This window comes from Trichomycterus rosablanca, chromosome 13 (assembly GCF_030014385.1).
Source record: "Trichomycterus rosablanca isolate fTriRos1 chromosome 13, fTriRos1.hap1, whole genome shotgun sequence".
NCBI classification, from domain to species: domain Eukaryota; kingdom Metazoa; phylum Chordata; class Actinopteri; order Siluriformes; family Trichomycteridae; genus Trichomycterus; species Trichomycterus rosablanca.
In genome coordinates, this window is record NC_086000.1 from 21,630,551 (window position 1) to 21,650,396 (window position 19,846).

The 19,846-nt window shown below is 42.0% G+C and overlaps 2 protein-coding genes across 2 annotated transcripts in view; both read right to left on the minus strand.

Moving 5' to 3' along the window:
* kiaa0586 (KIAA0586 ortholog) overlaps window positions 1-19,846 on the minus strand; it is a 169,165-nt gene that overhangs the window by 132,263 nt on the left and 17,056 nt on the right. The gene's annotated exons all lie outside the window — the stretch shown is intronic.
* irf2bpl (interferon regulatory factor 2 binding protein-like) lies at window positions 13,895-16,774 on the minus strand. Its single transcript, XM_063007186.1, has one exon. The coding sequence runs from the start codon at window positions 16,521-16,523 to the stop codon at window positions 14,550-14,552; it is 1,974 nt and encodes a 657-aa protein (XP_062863256.1). The 5' UTR covers window positions 16,524-16,774; the 3' UTR covers window positions 13,895-14,549.

Sequence of the window (19,846 nt, forward strand, 5' to 3'; positions counted from 1 at the left end):
TGGTTTCTACCAACATCCCAAAAGTATACCAGTAGGTGGATTGCCTATTCTAAAATTTGGCAGCTTTCAAGTATGCATTAAGTATGTTGGTGAGTGTGTGATGTTCTACACAGTCATCCTGTTCAGGGTGCATTCCTGCGTTGTGGAAGTTTCCGGAATAGGCTGTTGACCAATCATGACCCCGCTCAGGATAAAGCTGTTGCTAAAGATGAATAAATGTACTTGTGTATTACTGAAATGACGAATTCCTTAGACATGTAAACATCCCATACATGCAGTCACTGGCTGCAGTCCAGTGTTTTGAACTGAAGAAATTTTGAACCTGATAAATGATGGAGTCTGTGCTGTTTGTGCTGTGGCCCCGGAGAGAGAAAATGAGCTTGAGGAATGAAGCAGTGTATGAGTGTACTGTCTGGCTCAAATTTGAACATGATCTTGAACAAATACACTGTGGGATCTAAATTCTAATGAGCAGACTTAACCCTGGGCTATTCCTTCCTGGACTTGTGGGTCATTTCAGGTCCAAAACAGCTCTGGTTCCTATTACCACAAATGTTCATGGGTGAGTGATAAAACGCATCGGTTTGGCTGCAGCATAAAAAGACCAGGTGAGTTAAAGGTTGCTGAATGTGGTGAGTCCAGAGGCAATGTGGTGCATACAAGAATGCCTGGTGGGATAGGTAGGTTAGATAAAATATATACTATACTATCTAAGACACTATATAATATACTATAAATAAGGCCGTACCTAATACACAGCTGTGGAAAAGATGGCATTCAAGTATCTCATGTTTACTGGTTAATTTTCCCTATGAGGCGGTCCTAGTAATCCTACGGCAATTCAGTTAGCAATCGGTTAGTCAAAATGTCCAAGATGTAACTGTAAAGCAGTTAAAAGCTGATTCTGTAGGGCCCTACCTATAACACTAATTCAACAAGAATTCTCATTAGTATTTATATCTACAAGTGAAATAAAGTCAGAAAGGTAAATTTAGAATAGTGCATTCAGTATGTTCAGAATTTTCTCCTTTTCTAACGGTAGATGTGAACATTAACTAAAGTTCGTGACCCCTGTAGGATTTTATTGACTGTCCTGCCACTACATGGATGGCTAATGGAATAATTTTTTCTAATAAAGTGGCCGGCAGGTATATAATTGCAATTGGAAATATTCAACCCCCTCACTTTAAAAGGTAAACCCCCAGTCTCATCACTCCACACCAGTGGAACATCCTTTTGCCTTGATAACCTCTAATAAGCAATTTTAGTAAGTGCTAACAATCTTCTGACACCTCTCTGGTGGAACCTTCATCAATTCTCGTCAAGCAAACGCTTCCAGCTCATGGAGGCTTTCCTGCTGCGACTGCTTTCTTTATCTCACCAAAGATTTTCAATGGGATTTAAATCTGGAGACTATTCAGAATATTCTAGGACTGATTTTTTAACCAGGCTTAGGTTGATTTGGGAGTTTGTTTGGGATCATAGTGTTACTGGAAAGTGAAAATACTACCAAGGTTCAATTTCACCACAGAAGGCAAAACATTCCTCCTTAAAATGTGAATCCATAATGCCAGTGACATGGTCAAGAATGTTCCTGCAGCAGAAAATTATCCACACCACTGACCCACCTTCATGCTTGACAGTTGGGATATTCTTCTGGTCATAAGCCTCGCCTTTCTTGCACCAGACAAACAGCTGATCCATATGTCTCAGAACTCTGCAGGTCTACCAGATTCATTTTGGAGTATTCCAGTTGACCCCTGCTGTTCTTTTTGGACAAAAGTGGGATGGTGTGGAGTCTGGCCATAAAGTCCTTTGATGTTAATTAATCTTGTCACATTTGACACATTTGTCACTGAGCTTCATCGGGTCCTCTTGCAAATCTTTCACAGTAACACTGTATTTTTTCTTTGCTGCCCTGATGAGGTTGCTGAGACCTCTGGATGAAATTTAGGGTTTTCTCTCACAGCCAGGCAGGTTTGCTGCTTGCTGGAACCTCCAGACAATACCCCCAGTGGTGTCTCTAGGAATGTTCAAGGTCTTGGAAACCTTCTTATACCCATTGCTTTTTTTGGTACAATTCTCAGCTTTTGTCACAGCTCCTTAGTTTTCACCATGGCTGCAACACACCTTGAACACTTGATTAGCTGAAGCTAATTTAGTCATTACTGAGTCCCAATGGTTAAAAAATGTTGTAACCAAACTATAGATCATACAGAATAGCATGTATATACACCGATCAGCCATAACATTAAAACCACCTCCTTGTTTCTACACTCACTGTCCATTTTATCAGCTCCACTTACCATATAGAAGCACTTTGTAGTTCTACAATTACTGACTGAAGCCTATCTGTTTCTCTGCATGCTTTGTTATCCCCCTTTCATGCTGTTCTCCAATGGTCAGGACTTCCAAAAGTCCACCACAGAGCAGGTATTATTTAGATGGTGGATCATTCTCAGCACTGCAGTGACAATGACATGGTGATGGTGTGTTAGTGTGTGTTGTGCTGATATGAGTGGATCAGACACAGCAGCGCTGCTGGAGTTTTTAAATACCGTGTCCACTCACTGTCCACTCTATTAAACACTCCTACCTAGTTGGTCTACCTTGTAGATGCAAAGTCAGAGACGATCGCTCATCTGTTGCTGCTGTTTGAGTTGGTCATCTTCTAGACCTTCATCAGTGGTCCCAGGACGCTGGATATTTTTGGTTGGTGGACTATTCTCAGTCCAGCAGTGACAGTGAGGTGTTTAAAAACTGCAGCAGCGCTGCTGTGTCTGATCCACTCTGATACCAGCACAACACACACTAACACACTAACACACCACCACCATGTCAGTGTCACTGCAGTGCTGAGAATGACCCACCACACAAATAATACCTGCTCTGTAGTGGTCCTGAAGGAGTCCTGACCATTGAAGAACAGCATGAAAGAGAGCAAACAAAGCATGCAGAGATATACAGATGGACTACAGTCAGTAATTGTAGAACTACAAAGTGCTTCTATATGTTAAGTGGAGCTGATAAAATGGACAATGTGTGTAGAAACAAGGAGGTGGTTTTAACGTTATGGCTGATCGGAGTATATGAACTAAGCATTTTAAGAGCTAATTTAGAATTTTTGTTCTTATATTTTGGAAGATATTGTGTTTTGGTGTTTGTAGAGGGAAGAAGGGGGGCAGTTTAAAATATTGATCGTCACCAAAAATTTCTGATACAAATACAAAAGCTGGTGGTGGCGCCAGTAAACAGGATTCTACCACGACTGTAACTTTTGATGTATGGCACACGAGCACCTCATCTTTTACATTTCTGCTGACAGCATACATCAAACAGAAAAATTTACCAATCTGTTCTCCTCAGTCATATATGCTGCAATAATCAGACATTGAATGTCTACGCCCCCGTGTTCCCTTGGACCGCAGAGCACAGAATGTATAAATTAATCAGTCATTCAAGCGGACAGAAATAGAAAAATATAAATCTTTAGAGTATTGAGAAAGGAGCGAGTGAGCGATAGAACCCTAGCATCCAATCAGCATAACCCTATGCTGCCGTTTCCATGGCAACAGGCTCTTCTCCCGGTCTCTCTCTCTCCATCACTCTCTCGCACACTCACAGTCTTTCTTTTCTTTTTACTCTCTGAATAGTCCAGGTTGTGTGCTACAGCTGTGAGCTGCTCTTCCCTTCTAGAGGACAAAGCAGCAGGAGGAGTGGGAGAGGTTGCCATGTCAGCTGATTAGTAATCAGATCACAGAGTCGCCCCGTATCCTGGGGGCTGAGGCTGAATTATATATTGCTAGTGCCAATCAAGCCATGCGCTCTCTCGTTGCCGTTCTATTTAAAGTACCAACCGGTCCTCCAAACACTCGCTGAATGATAACATCCAGGTACAAGCCGCACTCTCCGCCAGATTGCCATGACATTTACAGGAAATGTCAGAAAAGGTGCTGGTAATTATGATTACAACACACATCGTTAAACATCTCACTCAAACATGCAAGGAAAGCCCCGATGATTGAAACTGAAGTGCTCCTGAGCTTCAATAATAGACATGTTTAAATTCCATGAGTTACATATTGGTAATGTGGTAATGTTTTATACATTTTTCCTTTCAACATTATTAAAAAAATTAAAATAATTAAATTTTTTATTTATTTATTGGGATTTTAACGTCATATTTTACACAATTTGGTTACATTCATGACAGGACAGGTAGTTACTGGTTACACAAGATTCATCAGTTCAAGTCTTTAATGTCAAACACAGTCATGGACAAATTTACATGTCTTTGGACTGTGGGAGGAAGCTGAAGCTCCCAAGGAAAACCACGCAGACACGGGGAGAACATGCAAACAACACTGAAAAGACCCGGACCACTCCACTTGAGAATTGAACTCAAGACCTTCTTGCTGTGAGGCAGCAGTGCTACCCACCGAGCCGCCCTCATCATTAAGATAACGCGGTGTCCAGTAACTTCTGAACTTTCCACCAAGGGCTAAGGCAAGCTGAAATGTATTAATGTCCTTAAACTATGATATTTATAAGAAAATGTTCAATCTTTTAAAACTACAATGAAAGGAAGACATCCAATTATGTGTGTGTCCTTGCCCAGTCGACTTATTTGAACCCTGGGTCTCAGCGGTAGTGGGCTAGCATGATTTACTATGCCACTACGCCACCAGAGCGTCCTTGTTTTTTCCGGACACAGATGAAGACACCGATATTGTACTTTATCTTGTGAGCAGTTGGGTGACTTTCTGGGCTGGAGACTTGTAGAGTTTTCAAATTGCTGTACAGGCAATGACAAGTTTTAAGGTGTCTACAGTAAGATAGTAAAAGATTAATACTTAACCTTTATCCATTCAGTATAAATGTTACGCCTATTCACAGAAATCCCAATAAAATAGCAAAAGGCAGTCTACAAATGACTACAGAGAGGACACACTGCCATAGACATCATTTATCATTATTGATAGGCCTTTGCTGCTGGCTCATACCTATGTGGTTAAGGTACTGGTCCAGTAATCAGAAGGTTGCCAGTTCAAGCCCCACTACTGCCAGGTTGCCACTGTTGGGTCCTTGAGCAAGGCCCTAAACCCTCAATTGCTTAGATTGTATACTGTCACAGTACTGTAAGTCGCTTTGGATAAAAGCGTCTGCTAAATGCTGAAAATGTAAATGTAAATGTAAAATGTAAATGTTCAAACATATAGAGTTTTCACACCCACAAATCAGCCGTGCTGGCTAGAAGATTGTAATGACAGTTCGGACAGCAAGGCTGGCCGTAAGATAGGAAAATGCTAAGGTTCTTTAAGGTAAAGATTTACGAAAAAATTAAAATGTAGATTTTGCTCCACCTACCATACAGATGCCGAGATACAGAGAGCAGAAGGCGGCAAGCCAATACGAATTTAAGTTTTTTGCTGTTAAACTGTGATAAAGCAGCTTAGATTTGAGGTTTAAAAAAAAAAAACTCAACCCATCAGCACTGGTAATGACCGATTTTTAGACACCTCACAGTAGCACAAGAACACCATGTGTTAAATCTCTAGACAGAAATTAAACCACTTCACTTGCCTTTTGTATTCACTGACGTAACTACCAGTTAAAAAGTCACAACACATAAGCAGTTAAAAGGAGTCTTAATGGGCTAAATTAATGAAAACTCACACGTTTGCATGAACGCAAAACAAAGACTGACAGTTCTCACACAGGAAGAAACCACTGATGCACAGAAAATTTTTTCAGCAATGGTTTTCAAGTGATGCATCAAATGGCTCCAGGTATTTAAATGTATTCAGCACGCTGAATGACGGCTCACAGCTGAGATGCGGCAGAAAAACATCCCAAAAGCAATTCCCAGCCGTTTTAAGTTATTTGAATGTTTGAAGTTAAAGATGGATGTGTGAGGGGAAGTCTGGCACATCCGGTAACAGCCGAGGCACATCTAACACTTCTTAATGAAGCACCATCTTAGCAACCATTCACGCCACAGATGGGCCCGGGGGTCGGAAAGGGCGTTTACACTTAGCCCAGGTGATGGGGGGAGGCAAGTATGACTGCACCTTGCTGATTGCTGAATCTTGTCTGAACTAAGTCGAGCGACGACGTCTGTTTGTACGCCATCGTCATCTTACCAGTGAAGCCATCGCTCACTCAGCAGCAGAGGTGGCAATGTGTGTGCAGTCGCCGGTAGTTCCTAGGTGTGTGTATATCTCAGTTTAAGACAATATTATTTAGGGACTAACCAAATTACCTCTGTTCCACCACTAATGCAATACAAGGCAAATCATTTTAACATCTTTTAAGATTCCAGGTTGTGACTCTGCAATTATGATTGTTCTTTTAAAACATGTTTTAAAAGAAGTCTTTACGGTTATTTGAACAGAGAAGTAGAGTTCTTACTAGAACAGCTTGAAGGCCTTCTCTCTGTGGTGATGCTCTGTATCCAGTGTCCCAAACACCAATCATCCACATATTCATCTTTTTGATAAATTACTGTAACCAAACAACACTTGATAGCAATACAGTATTTTACAGTTTACAGAAGTCTAATACTCCTCTGAGCAGTGCCAAAATCTTTCCCTAAAACTGCATTCAATTTTAATTACTTAAAAAAGAATAAATTGGGTATAAATCAGCCTGTAATTTCATACCGACACCAGACAAGCAGACGTGTGTGTTCATATTGCATCAACACGATCATTTTTACAAGCAAACAGAATAAGGAACGTATCAAAGTTTAGAAATTGCCTTTAATTTATAAGATGAAGTCTTATATTGTTCCCACTCACAATAACAGTTTACTGTCAATAAGACACGTTTCTCTTTCTTCGCAGGGTACAAAAACATCTGAAACAGCCACCAATTAAACATCTCAATCAAAGACATCATTTTCAGCAGCATTTATTCATTTTAATCAACCACTTATCCTTGTCAGTGACGTGGCTGGTTCAGTTCCACCCGGAAACACTGGGCACTAGACAGGAATAACTGGATGCCAATCTATCACGAGCTTTGCCCACCTCCCCCTCTCAGACACAGCCAATCATGCCTATATGTAAAGGTTAGGCCAGTTGATACCACCACTGAGATTTGAACCCAGACCTCTCTGACTAGACGTCTGTGCTGCACAGGTGCAGCAACAAAATAAAACAGTAAGCAAGTATACGGAGCAGTATGATTACTAGGCACAATGCAGGGACACACTGTGGACAGGATGTCTCAGTTATCTCCCTCTCAGACAGTCAATGTCGTGTATCTATGTAGATGCCCAATTGGCCCTGGATCCAAGTTACATAATTTACTGCTAGCATAATTTACTACTGCTCCACCCAAGCACCCAGTTCAGGTAGGGTTTTTTTCAAGAACTAAGTGTTAAACCAGTCGCATCATGACAAAATATTTTTCATTCAATTTTCTAAATGAAGACAACCTTTTTACAACCTTATTTAACAACTGCTAAGGTTACCTTTATGTCCATTGACACATTTCAGTAAATAAAATTGCTTATAAATTTCTTATAAACTGCTGGTTTGATTTCAAAGGTCGATCAGAGATAAACTCGGGTCTGAAACGCAGAGATAAAATCAGTTTGATAAGGTTGGAAACAATTTGCAGTGATAGTTAAAGCTGTGAATAAATCGCCTGCGGCTTTCATCATAGCAGAAGAAACGTCAATAATGTCTTTGGGCTCACAGATTCTTTTTTAACAAATACGTGCTAGCAATACAGAAGCATAAATAGCTTATTGATTTAGGGAAAGGTCAATCAGATCTGCTGAACTGATGAGGGTTCATTTGTATTTTTTTACTACATTGCAAGTAATGATCGCAGTAATACGGAAAAAAAAGTAAATGAATGTTTGTAATGAGTGTAAAATTCCTGGAACTGGCATAAAGGTTCGTATGTTTTATATAGTTACAGCTATTCAAAAGGTCCAGCAGATTCCTCTGGCGGCTTAATAAAATAACATTTCAAAGGCCTGACTAATTAACACCAAAACAGCTGATAATAATCTTGTCAGCTAAAGCATAAATTACGAACGATGCTTTGTTTTCTGTCAGAGATCGTTTTTACATGGTCGATGGAGGTTTTCTGTTTATGGCAGCTTTAAGCCTGTTTACACTGATGGATTTAACTCAGTAAGCTCCTCAGTTCTTATTTGAGCAAAAGTGTACGACAGAGCTAGAGCAGCTTTCACGAGATCTTTGTAGCGTGGTGAACAGCTCCTAATTTTAAACAGGCTTGCAGGCTTCATCGATTGAAACAGACAGACAAAAAGAGGGGCAGGAACCTTTGCAGAAGAACAAGAAGCCTTTTTAGGCGAGGTAAATCTAAAACACAAAAAGATTCATCGCTGTTTAGTCATTTAAATGCAGAGCAAGAGAAACGTGATCAACAATGCGGTGATATAAAGCTCGCCAGATATAGTGGGTCGAGGCCAGCTCGTGGAATGAAGGAGGCTCTGTGTAAAGGAAAAAACAACCACCCCCCACCCATCCAAAAAAAAAAAAAGAACTGATGAGAGGACAAGCTGCTGAACTGAACTCGGTGCACTGCGGGAGCTTTTGAAACTTGAGTCCACTTCTGCGTCCAGTGGTAGCCAAACTCGAGTCTAAAATGGCTGCCAGAGAGTAGTGTAAACAACCCAGAGGAATGAAAGAGGCTACATTTCTCCAGCCTAGATGCCAGGAACTGTACAGCCCCCAGCTGAACAGTTAACCCCTTCCTTACTCACTTTACACAAATCAACAACCTAACAAAGTCCTCCAAATACAGCATCCAGTTTAACCAACCACAGATATCACTATCGACATAAATAACCATTAATGCCACTAATGTTATTCATTATTACATTCAAACATTGAAAATGGACACATCAGTTGTTCAGATATTTAATACAAAGCCTATTCTATGCTTTGACAGGTACTTCGTCTGACCTTGGATCAATAGCTTGGATTAGTCCAGTGAAACCAGGCTTGAACAATCCAGCGTGGCTGCTTTTTAGAAAGGACAGTCACCATGGTGCCCTATAGTCTGCTTCCATGTCTTGAAAACAACTCCCCCTTTACCAAACTCAAAAAGCAGCAACCCCCCACCCCAACCCCGATCCAACCTGGGCGGGAAACTACAGGAAGCTCTAACAGGCTGGCCCTTGAGGGGGGACTGGCCTTGAAATGCAAATAGGGATTCCAGTGGAAACTGCAGTCCTTTACAAGCAAATGAAAAACATCAGGCTGGAATGCAGCCAAAACGTCCCCCCCTTTCTAACAACCCGCTGTCATTAGTCAAACACAAAACCAAGCACCATCTCGTGAGCCAACAATTTGTTATATAAGAAGGACTTACACATCATACCTAATTAAAATGCAGTAGTGTAGCGTTCTTTAAAAAAAAGAAAAACAGCCCCATCGTGAACTCCCCTGATGGTTAGTATCTAATTTAATATTTTCAGAGAGTAATCAATGAGGCTGTGCAATACAAACACTCTCACAATAATGCTATAAATTTAGATTTGCAGCGACCTGAAGGGAGCATACCATCCATCTTCTCTGCGCCAACCGAAAGCCGAACACCCCCCATTTAAAAAAAAAAAAAAAAAAGGAAGGCGGTAGGGTGAGACAGTAAATCAATTCGTCTCTGCAGGTTTAATATCTGCAGACGGAGGCAGGAAGCACACGCCTGCAGCAGCTGCCGTCTTATTTGCTGGGATGGAATGGAATATCTGAGACTGCATACATTATATGCCAAGGGGGCCCTGGGCCATGAAAGATAGTGCTGACATCACTGTCTATAAATGGCTGTGCTCAGAGGCACAATGAATAAAAACAGAATATGGGAAGAACCCTTTTCAGACTGTACAAAACAACATGTCTGCGGAGAGAAAAGGAGACTGGGAAATGCTGAAGAAATGGGAGGGAACAGAGAGAATGTGCATTATTTTTAATAACCAGATTGTAACATGAATAAATGTGCCATCACAATAAATAAAATGTGCCATCACTGGAAAAAGAAGAAGCATTATTTAAAAAACATAAACATGGCACCAACAATAAAGCATTGTTGAGTGGTAGATTTTTCATGTTTTAAAAAAGCAAACAGTGAAAAAAAACAGAATTCTTTATCACTATTACTATAATCTTACAGTCCTAGTAAAGCTAAAGCCAAAAAAGTTGTGGTTAAGATATCATATCATGGCATATGCACCGTTCTAACCTTAAAAGTCCCTGGTGATTGAATCTGCAGGCTTGTTCATTGCTAAATGTTGCAAAGGTTTTTAAATGCTTTTCTCAGAGACTAGATGTCCTATTAAACATTTCTAACCATATTTTTATGTTACAAGGCCTAAATAAAAGGTACGACGACACGCATAAGCTAATATACTGGAAGCAGAAACAGTCCAGGACTCAAAGAGTTAACCATGAGCCACCATCTCCCCCCCCCTCTTGGTGTCCGCACATTCCTGAATAAATGATGTGAACAAGGCTGGTTACCATGGGCAACCGTGCAGGATAGCACTGCAGAGTAACCTTTGGAGTGGCTGTATTTTTATCCGCTGGAACAAACTTTAGCCTCGCTTGGAGAGGGGGAGGGAGAGCGAATAAGAGAAAAACATTCAAAACAGGGCTGTGTGTGTGTGAGAGAGTATATGTGTACTCAGGGAGCTTTGCTGGCCAGTAAAGAGGAACAGACTGCAGTGATTTCACAACGCAAGCAGAGATCTAACGAGCCAAACAGACCGGCTAGGGTCAGGCTGGGTGAGAGCGATCCGGATTACGAAAGAAGACAGACATCACAAATTGGGTTACTATGATTCAAACGTATGAAACAGTTCGCCATTGAGAACTGGGTGCATGTTTTCCAAGAAAAATCAGTGACACAGTGCTGTTGTTCCTGCCATGTATTGGTCATTCCCAAAGTGACAACAAGTTCGGACGTGTACCGAGTACAGAGAGCGTGCCTATCAGGTTTCACTGGCTAGAACTAAACAGAGCCTAATCATACGTGTACTGGAATACACAACTCTTTGTTACAAATGGCAAAACGGTTGAAAACGGAAAACATTCAAACACAAAACATACACAAATTCCAATTTCTAAGGAGTTGTACAGACTGCAAACTGAAAGCAAGACCCCCTCCCACCCCCTTAACAGGGTTGCTTGGGGATGTTTGTGTTTCTCTTGACTATGCGTAGTGCAAGCCGAAACCCAGGATATTGTTGCTACAGACAGTGGCCCTCTAATCCGCGTATGTTTCAGCATGACAATAGAAAGCAGTCTTTCCTGACCGAGTCACCATATCTTAGATCCAACTGAAAGCAGCTGGTGCCCTCTCTGCAATGCACCACTCCACATGACTCTTCAGTCTGTACGTCTGTAAGCACAGCAGGAGAAAAAAATCATCATGTACTGAGACTGCAATTTAGAAAAAACGAATTCTGAAGTTACCTGAACTAATTTCTGCTGAATGAAAACATGAATGCACATGCAACATGAAGTAAGAGCATGAATGGACTGGATTGGCATAATATGCAAAAACAGTCTAGAAATCCTAATGTACATTTTTAACCACTTTAACTTTTTATTCAAAAATGACCTTAATCTAGGAGAATAACCATTCCAAACAGCAGATGGCACACCAGAAAATAATATATCAAATGCAATTGTGAACGACATGAATTTTTAATGCAAAATAATTACTTTATTGTAGCACCGCCTAAAAAGATAAGGTACAAAGAACTAAAGGGTTTAGTTAGAAAACCAAAACGCTTATTTCTGACCCCTTTATTTTTGTGTGTACTCAAAAAAACATGATTTTTTTATGCTTCAGATATAAAAATTCAAACTGTGCTTCCCAAACAAAGAACGATCTGCAGGCCTTTAGTTAAATTGGCTTTAATAAATCACCCCTTTTTCTTTCTCTATGTATGAACATTCAGTCAAGACATCAATACGTTGGTATGATGGTATAATGCCTAATAATAGATTGCTAACATGCAAAATGTATGACAGCTCACCCTAGGACTACATTTTCGCCTTTTAGAAATGTACACTCACAGAATATTAAATCATTTGTAATTACACACATTAAATTGGAATATTATTAGCAACCACTATTCAATATATCACCTTTAATGTGTAAACATGTCTGCACAAGTCTGTTTTTATGCAGGGAACATTGTTCTGACTGCTAGTCCTGCTTTCCGTCCCTGTCTGTGCAGAAAACTCATATATATATATATATATGACTGAATGTTCACATACATACACATACATAGTACATATAGTCAGAAACCAGATAAACAAGCCAGTCCAAGCTAGCATTGCAATACTGTTTGAAGCTAGATGATTTATGTATGCAATCTGCACATCACTAACCTGGTAGTTTCTTTCTTGTTAGGAACACTGACCTTGCAGCTCCAGAAAAGCAATCATGTTTTGGCTACTTAATGAAAGGGGGGAGTACATTTAATTTACTGAATAATTTAGCACAAGGATGATTAAGTGAAAAAATTGTTTTACTCCATTACTATAAGCTTACAGTCCTAGTAAAGCTAAAGCAGAAAACGCTGTGGTTAACATATCATATATCATGGCATATGTACTGTTCTAACCTTAAAAGTCCCTGCTGATTGAGTCTGCAGGCCTGTTCATGGCTAGTTACCATGATGAAACTGTGCTACTTACAGTTTGTACTAGGCACTGTTAGGAGGGAGTGAAAAAAAGAGCATTAGCTTGAGTCATGGCAACAGCCACGCACCAACTGGTTTCCGTGCTAATGGCAGCCAATGCAAGAGGAACACTGACGGCTCACGTGACTACCAGCTGAATTCTAAATGAGAAATGTTTCCCCAGGGGCATCTCAGGCATGTGCAAGCACTTTCCCTCTTTTTCTCCCTCTCACACACCCCCCTCACTCACAAGCCTACACTCACAGACTAAAGCATTTAGCTCTGGCAATACTGTAACAAAACAAATTACGCATGTAAATAATTCATCCTGCATTTTAATATTTGAATCGGACTGATTATTAAGCAGGCAGTAATAGCACACATGACAGAGAAAGCGTGCACACTTATAACGATGCTACAGATACCAAACTAGATTGGTTGCCCGTTGCCACGAAAGACTGATTTTCCCCAAAGGACAACCACAGTCATGTTAGCTCTGTACACGGACTAGCTTCGGATACTGTCAGATATGTGAAAACTGAACTCGGTGTACTGCATTTAAGTGTACACTTCTTTTGGTAATTTCGAGATGTGAAATGTGCGAGATAAAAATCATTAATAATATCAACAGCTCAGCAAGTTAGGGTGCAATTACTTTTTCAAAATATAGGAAATAGGACAGCAAAATATAGGAGCTAGAAATATGTTGAAGCAGAAAACCATGTTCTGTACCAAATGTTTTTTTCTTGTACGTTTTTGATAGTGCCAGATAAAACTGCTGAATCATTTCATTAATATAAACATTTAAAAGAGATTTTTAGCAAAATAATTACTTTATTGTAGCACCACCAAAAAATTAAGTACAGAGAATGAAAGGGTTTAGTTAGAGAAGTAAACAGCTTATTTCTGACCCCTTAATTTGTGTGTGTACTCAAAAAAAATAAATGTTATGCTTAAAAATTCAAACTGTGCTTCTACAGCAAACAATGATCTGCTTTTAGTCAAAATGGTTTTAAAAATAATGTAAGGTACAGTATCACCTCTTTTACTAGAACATAAGCCATACACCAAACATAAAAAATAAAAAAGGCTTTTCTGCTAAAACCTGCACCATTTACCAAAGCACAAACTCACTCCTGTCTACTACTGCTGTCTTTAAAAACCATATTTATGCTGTAAAAGCTCAAACTAAACAAACGGACACTAGACAAAATATTAATATCAATGAATTTATTACAATTTACTTAGCTCCAAGGCACGTTACAAGTCTTCTGTTACTACAGAAACGTATAAACAAACAGAGCATTAAAGTCAATGTACAGTATTTTGCTCTACTCATAAGCATCCGTGCACCTTTAAATCAAAATGTTGGAGAAACACGTAAGAAACTATATTGTACTTTGAAAACACAAGATAAAAGTGAGACATTGTTGTCAAAATATAAAGAGACAAAAAGACCCACTGTCAGTGTAAATCTAACCATATCTGCTCAATCCTGCTGAACGTTTTTGAATGAGGACAAAATGATGTTCGGAAACAGGTCTGACTTGATAGGGGATGGTGAGGGAATCACTCTAAAAGAAGTGCATGAGCCCAAATAAAACTGTGAGTGCTAAGTGCTTCCCAGCTGTACCTTTATAACACTGCCATCAAAATAACACGCTATCAGTTGACATGCCCAAACAGCCTCCTCCTTCACATTAGCTATGACATCACACTGCCCACTGTACCCATGTTTCAAAACACTGAATATATGAAGAAAAGAGAGGGGTGTCTGTACATAGGACTACTTTGTCAGTTGAATATTCACAACATGTATACATGTATATAATATACTCGAGTCGGTTTGAGTTTGGGAAGCACGGTCACTTTAAGGGTCTCTTTCCTTTTTCACTTTGACGTCTCCTGCCAAAATAGTCGCGATTTCGCCTTGCATGAAAGCCCAAGGCACGTTAGAACCTACCAGGGGGCATTTCTCTCCGCTGGGGCAATACACTTCACCGGTGGCTCCCTGCGCTTTGATGCTCTCTCGCGAACAGGGGAAGCAAAATTTGTGATTGGTGACGGAGGGACACTGCACGAAGTGCGTGTCTTCTAATCGTTCGTGACAAATGGTGCAACACAGGGGTCCGTTGTTTGCCATGGGCGAGTCGGGAATGTTTTGCGGGTGCGCAGGCTCCATGTTTTGATGTGAAGCGGATTGAGAGGGCGTTCCGGCCATGTTTAGATCCCCGTTTCGGGATGCCAGGCGCCGCTGTCCTGACACGGACGCGGGTGACACGGGGCTGCTGCTGTTGTGTCTGGTGGATGTGGTGGAGTGCACGGAGTTACCGTCCTTCGGCGAGTGCGCGTTGCCCAACGTGTCCGCTACAGACATGAGCGCTGCCATAGGAGACTGTCCGTTCTGAGGAGCCGATTCAGGCGGAGTGGCTCGGCTGGAGTGAACGGGCCCGAGGGGCGGAGGGCCTCCGTGCGAGGCCACAAACGAGCCCGATGCCATGGTTAGTTTCATAGTCTCGCTTTGACTGGCGATCCATTGCTGTCTTTGCTGCTCATCGGTTAACTTCAGCGCACCGTCAGCCGAGTCGGGCTCCGGCGATGCTTTGCGTTTGCGCATGCCCGATCTCAGCGCGCTGGCGGACGGCATGGAGCGTGGCATGTTTACCAGAGCCGAGGAGGGCAATAACGGGCAGCTAGCGTCAATGTAGGAATGCGGGAGCATTTCAGATCCCAGTCCTTCTTTAAAGAAACGCACCGACTCAGGTAGCAAATCACCCAAGAGTCTCCAGTCACCCGAAGCGTGCTTTTTCTCATATTCGAGATACTTAAACCCAGATGATAGCCCTCTGCCATAATCTTTCATGCAGTCTTGGTACATCTGTTTGGCCACCCCGGATGCGCTGGAAAACACGTTCCCAGATCCGCTCGGGTATTCGACGAAGATTTTTAGCTCGTAGTCCATGCCAGGTTTGGAGATGGCATCGAATGCAAACACTCTCCCAGAAAGCGAGTGGTCTTTCTTGAACCTGACATCGAACGGCGTGCAGTTCGAAAGTGTAATTAAAGTGTCCCTTACTATTTTGGGCTTGCTCCCCCAGTCCTCAGATCTACTTCGCAAACTCTCACTGAGTTCCGCCAAAGCTTCGGCGTTCCGCTGCTTCTCTTTCAGATCGCGTTCTTGATCAGTGCTGGACACAGAGCCAGGTCGCTTACCTTGCTCTAGCGACAGAGCCGTGCTCATGCTGGCTGTTGGAGGGGCTCGACCGGCCAGGCTGTGCTGCGAGATGCCCGCTGCTGATGGAGGGCCGTTCAGCATGGTCTGTGGAAGCAGGTTGGGTGGGACGTTCATCTGTCCGGGTACTGTCACCAGACCGTGGCCGCGCCGAGAATTCGGGCTCTGTCTGTTCAGCTCGGGAGGCCCATCGTCTGATTTCGGAAAGCCGTTCGGGAGGCGTCCAGAATGCGCGGCGATGGCTGAGTAGTCGTAGCGCGATCTGTCCGTGCTCAGGGAATAGCGCTCCAGCCCGGGCTGCTGCTGCTGCTGCTGTTTAGCCGAGGCGTCCACATGGTTCATCTGTACGGTCTCTTTAGCTGCCATAGCCGCCTGTGCTTTCACTGTGGGCGGCGGTGCTGGACCAGGGGATCTCCCTTCTTGGAAGCCGTGCGCTCGCTTAAGGTGCCGCGCGGTCTCGATGACAAACTCGATCCGATCGGCGCCTTCATAGTTCACGCAGCCTCTGCACACCGGTTCCGTAAAATCCCAAATCATAGCCCAGGGCATGCGGGGCAAATCGCACAGATAACACGACTGCCTCCTCGACGAGGAGACTTGTGCAGTAGACATGTTGCTTTACGCAGCTCCGTCTAGGATGTTTCGGCGGAGCTCTCTCTCTCTCTCTCTCTCGCTGTGTGTCTGGGTCAGGCTGGTTTGTTAGTGCAGCTGGGTTAGTTTGATAGCGGGATCTGCGGGCGCGCCTCACATTCTGCCTCGCGTGCGGAGTTGGAATTTTGATTGTGCCTCCACGTCCGCGCGCTCTTCACTCGGAATGCCACCTGGCTGCGCTGGTGACGTCAGCACCACGTTCCGCAGTTCCTTTCCGTTACGAATCGACGTGCCACTTGTTGCTGTCGGACGGCGCATGCTCCAACCACTCCCCACAAATCTTCTCAATGGACCGAGCAACACACGCCACACTGACCCACAGTTTCACTTATACGAGACGCGCCGTTTGTAGAGAAGAACAGGCTGGTCCTTTTATCCCGGAGCACACTGTACACACGAGCACACCCGGCACGAGTTACCTGCTCGTAATTCACGCATTTCGTTTCATATTGAAAGCAGACAAAAGTGCTGACCTCAGCAGATTACAGCTTTGATTTCCCACTACAGTGCGCCTTGTTTACACGTGTATTTTCACTCACCAGTCCCTTGTGCTGTCTTAATGCTTTAAAATAATAAATCTTTGTCTTTTTTGCACTGTTCTATTTTATTTAGTTTGCACTCGTGTAGTGTTGCACCAAAGTCCTGGAATAAATAAATAAATAAATAAGGCCACCTGAAAATGACCCACACTAGGTCTAACAGCAGACCCCCTGAATTATCTCTTTTTTCCAACCTAAAATGTATACACACAAAGATAGATTTAAGGTATAACATTTAATCAAAGTGCTTTAGTTTATGGGGTTAGTGAAGGCAGGTCATTTTTGACCCTTTGGACAATGTCAATACTACACAGGGGTTAAAAATAAATCTATAAATAAATAAAGCACTTTTTCGTAAGGCAGGGATCTTTCAACTTACACGTCAAAGTTCAAGTTCTCATTACTACTAATTTATAAGGGCAGTTATAGCCTAGTGGTTAATATACTGGACTAGTAAGCAGAAAGTCACTGGTTCAAACCCCACCAATGCCAGGTTGCCACTGTTGGGCCCCTGAGCAAGGCCCTTAACCCTCAATTGCTTGGACTGTATACTGTAAGTCGCTTTGGAAAAAAATGTAAATGTTATAAAAGTCTACAAGTAAAAATGCTGAAACCCTTCATCTAAACTATTAGCTCTAATGTTTATGCTATTTTCCATTTACTATGATATTGTGACTGGCCACGTAAGAACAACTGGCTTCGAATAACAAAACAACAACGACAACAACAATAATATCATTAAACTCATTAAACTCACTCATCTGACAACATCCACGTCTAAAACCACATCAGGCTCTACATCGCAAAACATGATACATTGCACTAAATATGACAATAAAAGTGCTTAACATGACAGAAAAGAAGAGTTTACAAAGTCAACCACACCTATTAGTGCAGCAAATGCGATGCCCAGTCTGAGCAAAATGCTACCACACATGGCCTTAGCAGTCCTTGATCAAAATCAGGAAAAAATTTAATACAATTCTACATACAGTTTGACAATAAATTGTGACAATAAAGCACGATTGTGGGAAAAAAAATAAAGCATTGCACACATTATCAATCAAAGGAGTTCACATACTGCAGACGACACTTAAATATACACTTACCAAGCACTTAGGTACACCCATCTGGTATGTACATTCATTGATAAGCTGAATTTTGTGGATATACAGTTACTGACTGTATCTGATGTATCTGATCTGGTGTTCTGAACACTTGCCCCCCCCTCTCAGTACCCCATTTATTATTTCAAAGGGACCATTCTCAGCACTGCAGTTAGTCTAACAGGATAATTGCATGGTAGTGTGTGTTGTTCTGGTATGAGCTTATCAGGTGAAGCAGATAATAGTGCCCCAACCAAATATATAAACGGTCACTGATAACAGACCAGAGGAAGATTATCCCACACTGTGGACAAAAAAGGACCATGCACCTACAACAAGCCTTAACAGGGTATGTGTTCTTAAACGGTTTTAAAAAACTCCAACAACACTGTTGTACCTGATACAGTCATAGAAGTACAACACTCACCACTATGTCATAACCATGACTGCAGTGCTGATTGATACAGAGCAGCAGAAGGGCTAGTCAGTAATTGTGTACCCACAAATATAATCTGTATGGTAGGTGTAGCTTATAAAAATTTAAAGAAACGTGCTTTAAAGAACTGAGCTCATTATCTCATTTATCACAGATCTAATGTTCTAACTATATATCTACGGCAGACAATGTGCAATGAGTTGGTTTACATCCATATGAAGCCATATCCTTCAGCTGCACTTTGGGCCAAATGCAAGACCTTAGAGATGCATGAGCAAAATCAACAATATATGGACATTACTAGGGATGATAAATGTAAATAAAATCTATAGCAGGAGTAAGGCAATGAAGCTTGTACACATTCACAGCAGCAGAACGTTATGATGAATCGCACAAGATATTAGTTAAATGCAGCACGAAAAATGGGTCTTGCAGGCATTGAATAATGGTGCCACCCACTGCCATTTAAGGTCAAGAAATGCGAGTTCGAATTTGTTGTACATAACAAGGACACAGTGGCAATGATTCAAAGCAATAAACAACTACAACAAAATAAACAACTACAGTGCCAAGAGCTCAGATTAGATAAGAAGCTATTGCCTGCCAAATGTGATTATGTGAGCGTATGTGTGAGTAGGTTACAGGCCAGGTGAATGAGGTGCTTCACATTTAAAACACTAATAATGAAAACGAACGATTAAATAAATATATTATGCAAGTCAAAAAATATTCGTTCCCATCCAGGGAAGAAAGAAAAACACTGCAGTAGCATGCAGTGCGATTCTGTGTGCAGACAGCACAAGATACTTTGCTTTCCCTTGCCTTCCCCGAGAGATTCTCTGGTATCCCTGCAGCGCTCTCGAGCATGTAGATCACACCGTGCCTCACTGCCTCTCTCTCTCTCGCTTACATACACAGCAGAAAGTTTTCACTGTTTTGCTTTCCCCAGGCCTGTCGCAGGGGTTAACTTTCAGCTTCCGCTAAGCAGCTGGCAGCTTGCCAGAGTAAGGGATTCTGGGAAAAGGCGAACTCTGCCAAGTACAAACTGCCAACATTAAGCAGGCCTGACAGGCCCCCTCTCCTCCTCCGAGCCTGGCAGCCATTCAAAGTGCTCTTTCATTTGAGACGCTGGCGGACGGCCAAACGCATACAGATTTACTTTACCTATTCTCAGATGGAGCTGATAGAGACCGCCTGCCGTTG